At 65.1% G+C, this 6,831-nt stretch overlaps 1 protein-coding gene and 1 long non-coding RNA gene across 2 annotated transcripts; both read right to left on the bottom strand.

Moving 5' to 3' along the window:
• Nucleotides 1–256: 256 nt before the first annotated feature.
• On the bottom strand, nucleotides 257–5,926 carry MRPL23 (mitochondrial ribosomal protein L23). The gene is made up of 5 exons (XM_006911279.2): nucleotides 5,877–5,926; nucleotides 5,003–5,125; nucleotides 4,149–4,231; nucleotides 3,459–3,532; nucleotides 257–463 (listed from the first exon to the last, which is right to left on the bottom strand). Exons 1-5 carry the CDS (start codon nucleotides 5,909–5,911, stop codon nucleotides 296–298), a joined length of 483 nt encoding a protein of 160 aa, XP_006911341.2. The 5' UTR covers nucleotides 5,912–5,926; the 3' UTR covers nucleotides 257–295.
• Nucleotides 1,283–3,452, bottom strand: LOC112479225. Its single transcript, XR_003046120.1, has 2 exons — nucleotides 3,075–3,452; nucleotides 1,283–2,962 (listed from the first exon to the last, which is right to left on the bottom strand). It is a non-coding gene; the product is annotated as an uncharacterized LOC112479225 (long non-coding RNA).
• Nucleotides 5,927–6,831: the final 905 nt, after the last annotated feature.

The raw sequence follows: 6,831 nt of genomic DNA, 5'->3' as shown, positions 1-6,831 counted from the left end.
CTAAACGTGGACGCTCAGTCACTTTCTGGGAGCTTTTCACGGCTGCGTCTCGTTCCTGCCCTGGAATGGGGGTCCCGGCCTCCTGCTAGGTTCAGGGGACCGGAACTGGATATGACAGGGTGGCCCAGGTGCACCCTCTTCCCGTGCGAGGGGTTCCAGGGGCACCCGGGCCGCAGTGTGCACAAGCGGGACGCGCCCCATGCCCAGCAGGCCAGGCCTCGGCCTGCCCTCGGACGTCGGAAACAGAGACAGCGCCTGTGGTCCTCGTCTGCACACGGCACTTTTATTCGGGCTGTCACAGGCCGAACCAGTCGGGGACACCTCCGCGCCGGGGGTCACGGCTCTGCCTCCGCCGCTGCTCCTCCAGCAGCCTGGCCGGGACGTCATCCTCGGCAGAGCCACCCTCACGGCCCAGTTTTTTCTCAGGAAACAGGTCTGGGAACGTGAAGGTCTGTCCGTGGGCCTAGGAGAGAGAAGACCCGCTCCAGCAGGGCCGGCCTGGGGCCACCACGCGCTCGCTACAGGAAACGGGACAGAGCCTTCCTGCCCCACCTGCCCAGGGCCGGCTCCCACCCGTGCCCCCAGCAGGGTCCCTGCCTGCAGAGGAAACACCTTAGGCAGCTGGGCTCCGGCCTCTGTCTGGCAGTGGGCCTGGCAGAGGGACGGCTACCGACAGTGACCCCTTTCCATGGGGAGTGGTGGCCGGTTGTGGCCGGCAGGAGCCAGGTGCAGGAAAACGGCCCCAGTAGCATCGGAAACTTTTTCCATCCCCGATACCTGAAGGCCTCTAGCCACACAGAGCCGGCCCCTCCACCCCAGAGCCCGGCAAATAAAACGCAAATGGCAGACAAAGAAATGAGCACGTGCGGCGGCCCACGCCTCACACTGAAGGTTCAGAACGTGTGCTCCCAGGGCACCCAGATCCCAGGCCGGGGCCAGGGGGCCGGCCTCCCAGTGCGGGGGGGTGGAGGGTTCTGGCTCCAAAGATAAGGGCTGGGGAGGGGGGGGCGCCCCGGACCGGCTCGGAAGGTGAGGACGGCACCATATCTGGGAATTCTAAAAAGTGAACTCAGCAAAACGTGCTTGGTTCTTGCAGACCCTTGTTTTGCAAAGAAATGTGGACGTGGGCGGGCGGCCGGCCAAGTACGAGCTGACACGGCCTGTGCGCCCCCCGAGAATGTTCGGTTTATACATTCAGGTCACGTGGCGCGGGGTGCAGGCCTGGAGTGACGAGAAGCAGCCGTGGGGGACTCGGTAGCCAGCCCGCGGGAGGATTATCTTACACATTTCAAGACTTTTTTTTTTCTTTTTTAAAATACCAAAGGGCAATAGTTTACATGCAGGGCTGACTGCCCAGAACGGGGGGCGGGAGGGGGGTTATGTTTAATATATCGAGGTGATTCTGCTAGTTTTCTGAGGTGGGGGAAACCTAAAATGACATTTTAAATATAAATACAAAGATGGCAATTTGCAATAGCTTGTGGGGGCGGGGGGGGGGGCGGAGGAAGCCGTGACCATCTGTGGGTGCCGACTGTGGCTCCCCTTCCAGAGAAATTCACCTCGTACTTTCAAAAACGACACCCTCAACGCTTCCAAACGGGAGAGAGAAGCGGATGGTGGAAAAGTACAGGAAAGCAGAAAAATGTCATAAAAAGCGAGGAGAGGAGGCCAGCCCCGGAGCAGTCCTGGGAGCCCAGCGCCATTGTCTGCGGACGGCTCCTGCTGGGCCCCGCCGCTGGCCATTCATTCCTGCCGCTGTGTAAACACCAGGTCAGCGCTGTTTGTTGTGTGGGCCACTGAGGCCCTCGCTGGAGCTGGACTTTGGGCCAAAGAGATGTTTATCAGGTTGTGGGGTGTGGGGTGGGGGGTGTGGGACTCCCAGCGGGTGCAGCAGCGGCTCACAAGGAACCTGGCGACTTAATCTGTCTTTCTGATTGACCCTCTGTGTGCTTTACAATCAGCTGTGTTCAGAAGCCCCAAGCGGGCCCAAAGGGACACTCCGGGGAGGTCGGCCTCAGCTTCAGGGGACAGAGGAGGGTCCCTCGCTCAGAGGCGCTCCCCGACCTCCTGGCCACGGGAGCCGGGGGCATCACAAATTTGACTTTGCAGTGGCAGGGTCTGTGCCCAGCAGGGCGGCCTGTCTGTCCCACCCGGGGTCCGCAGAGGAAGAGAGGCCCGTGGAGCGAGGGGCAGCTGCAGATAGCAGGTCCAGGCGCTGCCCAGTTCAGTTTTCATGCGTCGGGGGCGGGGGCCGAGGGACAACATGAGGCTCGGGTGACTCAAAGGCCACTTGTAACTACAGCTCGCCTGCGAAGGGCCTCGTGGCGAATGCGGACGCACGGGGTGGCGACCGCATGCCAGGACAAAGACGGCCGGCAGGCTGAGCGCGGAGGACACAGGCCTCTTTATGAGGCCAGCGGTGCTCTCCCCCTGCCCGGGCTGACTTTATGCACAGCAAATATTAGGCCAAATAATTACGAGGCCCCTGTCGAGGACAACAGCTGCAACTGTTTTCCCAAAAAGCTGCCACGCTGACTTGGTTTCCTGACCAACAGCCCCGAAGCTGAGCGGCCGCGGGCGGGGTTCGCAGTGGCGCTACTGCCATCTAGTGGCCGGTGGCCGGTGGCCGCGCCCCACGCCCCGCCGCTCTGGCTGTTTACACAGAAACTGGAGAAGCCCAGGAAGCCCCCAGGCCGCCCCGGCAGAGGGGCAGTTAATGGGCCCGGGGCCGGGCAGCCCTGGGAGGTTCCCACCCTGGCGCCAGCAGGCTGAGGCCACCCGCCCAGGTCAGAGGGGACCCTGCCTGGAGCCCACAAGGCCCCGGTGTCAGTCAGAAGCACGCCCGAGAAAGCACGCACTTCTGGGGTCACCTCACAGCGGAGGAGGCAGAAAGGGGGGCTTTGAAAACGTGTGTCTAACTCCTGAGAACTCCGGGTCTGGCCAGGTGGGGGGCACGGGGAACCTGGACGGAAATGCCCGAGGCCGCATTCCAGTCCAGAGGGGAGGGGGTCCGCTCCGACCTCAGGACACAGCAAACTGGTCTGGGCTCTGCCCCCCAGGCTCCCTGCAGCAACCTGTGCACTTAGTGCAATTAACTGCCTCCTGGCCTGGGGACCGACCAGGGACAGGCTGTCCGGAGGCCTGATCTGGTTTCCGTCAGGGCCCAAATCCCTCAGGCCTGGGTGGGCCTGCTCTGCCCACAGCCGTTCAAAGTTCAAAGGCTCTCAGGCTCTCGACAGGGGTGGCCCCTGAGAAGTTCCAAGTGCCTGGCCGTCCCCTCCCCCTGGCTTAACTGTGCTTTGAACCCCAGCTCCTCCTGGGGCGCCACCGAGGATCTGGACTAAGAGCAGTGGACCCTGAGATCCTGCCGCTCCAGGCCACCCTGGCCTGGGTGCCCCACGAAGGCACTGCCGGCCACGGCGGGCGCAGGACTCGGCCCGCGGCCCGACCCCGCTCACCAGCTGCACGTAGGCCATCTTGTAGTCTGGCTTCTTCATCCTGACGTTCCTGTGGTCCCGCTTCCTGTTGGAACCTGTGGGGGGAGGGGCGTCTGACTGCCTGCCCCGAAGTTTCACTCTGAGGGCTCCCGAACCCCTTTCTGGAGGGGACGTGCACGTCAGCACCGGTCTGTCTGCAGACGACAGGACGTGCACCGCGAAGGTGGCGGCTTTGGGTTCAGACCGCACTGCAGGGCGAGAGCAGGACTTGGCGTGGGCTCTGCAAAGGCCCCGCTGTGTCTGAGAACTCAGAGCCACTTCTGCGAGTGTGGCGGCTCTCGCTGGTGTCCCCGCCTCAGACCAAAGGCCTTCAGACCCACAACGCAGGGAGACGGGGTCCCCGGGAAGGAAGGGGAAAGGCTTAAGAGGACAAAGAAAACGCTTGGCTGACCAGCCGAGGTCTGCGGCTGCACAGAGCAGCCCGCGGAGCCAGCTCACCGAATCCAGGCTCTGCTCCATCCTGAACCCACCTCGGCCCTGTGACTGTGACCAGTATGACCCCTGGAGTGGCCTCGACACCCCGTGCGTCCCAGGCCGAGAACCAGGCCCCAGGGAGCGTAGCGAGGATGAGGCGGGTTCGTGGCCCAGAGAAGCTGGGTGAGTGGGGGGCCCACACAGTCAGCGGGGCGGCGGCCAGGCCCAGGCACCCACCGTGCTGCACCCTTGTCCGTACGGCGGCCACGGGCACGTTGTAAATGCGCTGGAGATAACCCCTCAGGTCCACCCTGGTCATCCTGTGGGGAAGAGAAGCGGGTACATCTGAGCCCGGCCGGGAAGCAGCTCAGCCTATGGGCTGAGAGCCATGGGCTGGGGGCATAGCCTCGCCGGCCACAGCAGGGAAGAGCCGGGACCTGGGACATGCTGGCCCAACCTCGGGGACCAGCAGCTGGCCCCTACCTGGCCTGGAGGTGACGGAAAGACTGGGCCCCCAGGAGCCCTGGACTCGGTCAGTTCCATTGACCCTCCTGTGGCCCAGGCTCAGGAGAGGCCGAGAGGCCGAGCTCCCGGGGAACACTCCCAGGGGAAGTGACGGTCTATGAGTGCCCCCTGGCTGCAGGGAGCCCAGCCTGGCCTCCCGTCTGCAGCTGCCACCCCACTAAGTGGTGGCAGGACCCATTCCCCTTCACCATAAATGTGTCGGGCCCCTTGGGCCCTCGGCCCACATGGAGCTCAAGCCACCCCAGGCCCACGGCTGGGACAGTCCCATCCTGGGGTTCAGAGGCGCTCCCTGCGGGCTGGGTGACAGGGAGGCTGCGCCCCAGTACTGCAGGTCCCTGGGGGACTGAGGTTCTGGCCACTGTGGTGGGCAGCCCTGGGGGTTCGGCCCGTGCCCTGGGAAGAGCAGTGACAGAGATGCTGTCATGGGCACAGGCAGCGGGCACAGTGGCCTCCCCAGGCAGAGGGCCTGCCCGGCCTCTGCAAACCCTCGGCCAGCACTCGCCGAGCCCCGTGGAGCAGCTGCGGTGGGGGGCTGTGGGGGCGCCCCGGCCTGAGCCCCAACTCACTCCATGGGGATCCGGAACTGCACGGTGTCTGCGGGCTGGGCCGTGCCGGGCCGCACCAGCTGGATGAAGAAGTTGGTGCGGAAGACGCGTAGCTGGGGGTTCCCCAGCTGGTACAGGGGGTACCTGTGGGGAGAGGCTCGTGTCCACGCCAGACGCCCAGAGCGCAGGGCTCCCAGGAACCCCGCCCCCCCGCAGCTCCCCATGGCCCCGCGCTCACCACGTGGTCTGCCCAATGTGGGCAGTCAGCGCCCCGGCCCCCACCCCCAACGCCGCTCTCTGAATGACAGGAAACAGAGGCCACAGCGAGCATTCCCTCCACATCCCCCCAAACAGGCCGGTCGCGAGGCTCAGCCACGAGCTTGCTCAAAGGGACGGTCCCACTGGCACATGGCCCCAGCACGGCTGTCTCCATCCTGGGAGGGGGTCCCACACAACAAGCCCCTTCTGCCCAGCCACAGGGAATTGACGAACCACTCCCCAACAGTGCCTTAGCCCGTCAGTGTTGGGGACACGGGGACGGGGGCCACCTCCACACCCCCTGTGAGTGGGACAGCACTAGCTCCTCCAGGACAAGAATGAAAATGCAGGGTCAGAGGCCCAGGGAGGACGGTGCTGGCAGCTCACCGATTCTGAGCTCAACATGCCACCTCCCACCCCAAAACCATGGAGTGAGCAGAGGTGGCTGACCCACCGCCACCTCCAGCTGGCCCCACAATCTGGAGCAGGGTGGTAGGCCAGCAGAACCAGACTGCAAACCAGACCCAACCAGGCCTCGGGGCTGGGGTGAGTGTCGGTCAGGGGTCTCCTGGGAGCCCAGGGGCAGTTCCTGGGGGAAGGGGACAGCAGGGGCACAGGATGACATTAAGAGTCTCACCCAGGCCCTGGTGGCTGACCTGCAGCGGCCGGCATGGGGCAGCACAGAAGGGCTCCGTGTGGTCAGGGCCCACGGTGCCTCTTGCCTCCCAAGTCGGGGAGAGTGAGGGGGGCTGGGGGTCAGCAGGTCTGGGTGGGCACCTGGGGTGTCTGGACAGTGCAGGTCAGTGTGGAGGTGCACAGCAGTGGGGGTCCGAGGGCAGGGCTCGGGCCCCTGGCATAGGCCAGGGCGCTGGTGGCCAACAGGCGCTGAACTGAATGTCTGGGTGCCGTCCACCCCGGGGTCTGCGGGCGACCGAGGCGGCGCAAGGCAGCTGTCCCTCCTAGCTGCTGGGCAGGGCAGGCACGGCCGACGTGTGCTGGGGGACAGGGCCTACCTCGTTTTACCCTTGTGGCCACCCAAGAGGCTCCTTTTTCTCTTGGTGACCAACCACAGCAGGGGGGCAAAGACTGGGGCGCACGAGTAGCTGAATGCGGGAACACTGCCTCAGCGCCTCCGTCTCCCAAGCCCCCCAGGCTGGCGCTGGGCAGGGGGTGGCCGAGGTGGCACTGCTGTTCCAACCCCCACACCCTGGCGCAGGACCCCCCAGCTCGGGAACAATCCATGCTGCTGACCACCCTGCTGCTGGGTCCTGGAACACGGCTCAGGGCCTCCCTGAGGCCCCGCGCCCCTGCGGGGCCCACCCCCACCGCCTCCCTGACTGCTCCCCACGGTGTTTCGCAAGCACCTCAACCTAACAGCTCTCAAGTGGAGATCAGAATTTCTCCTCCCTCCTCCAAACAACAAGCTGGCCGGCTGCCACCAGCCCTCCCGCCCTGTGGCCCCAAGGGTGACTCATCCGTGATCCCACCCTCTCCTCACCCCTGTCGCGCGCCCCCGGCCCCGGCCCCGGGGTGGCCTGCAGGGCCTGGCTCCGAGCCCTCGCTCCTAGCGCCCCCTGCCCCTCCCGGTTGCT

This window comes from Pteropus alecto, unplaced genomic scaffold, assembly GCF_000325575.1.
Source record: "Pteropus alecto unplaced genomic scaffold, ASM32557v1 scaffold43, whole genome shotgun sequence".
NCBI lineage: Eukaryota > Metazoa > Chordata > Mammalia > Chiroptera > Pteropodidae > Pteropus > Pteropus alecto.
The sequence above is the reverse complement of the archived record's forward strand: the minus strand, read 5'-3'. Positions and strand labels throughout refer to the sequence as shown.

Excerpts from the sequence above, each read along its gene's own strand:
- MRPL23 (XM_006911279.2), bottom strand. The coding sequence starts at position 5,911 with ATGCCGGCCGCTGCAGGTCAGCCACCAGGGCCTGG. Across the intron at positions 4,232-5,002 it reads CAGTTCCGGATCCCCATGGA|GATGACCAGGGTGGACCTGA; the intron begins GTGAGTTGGGGC and ends TCTTCCCCACAG. Across the intron at positions 464-3,458 it reads AGATGGCCTACGTGCAGCTG|GCCCACGGACAGACCTTCAC; the intron begins GTGAGCGGGGTC and ends TCTCTCTCCTAG.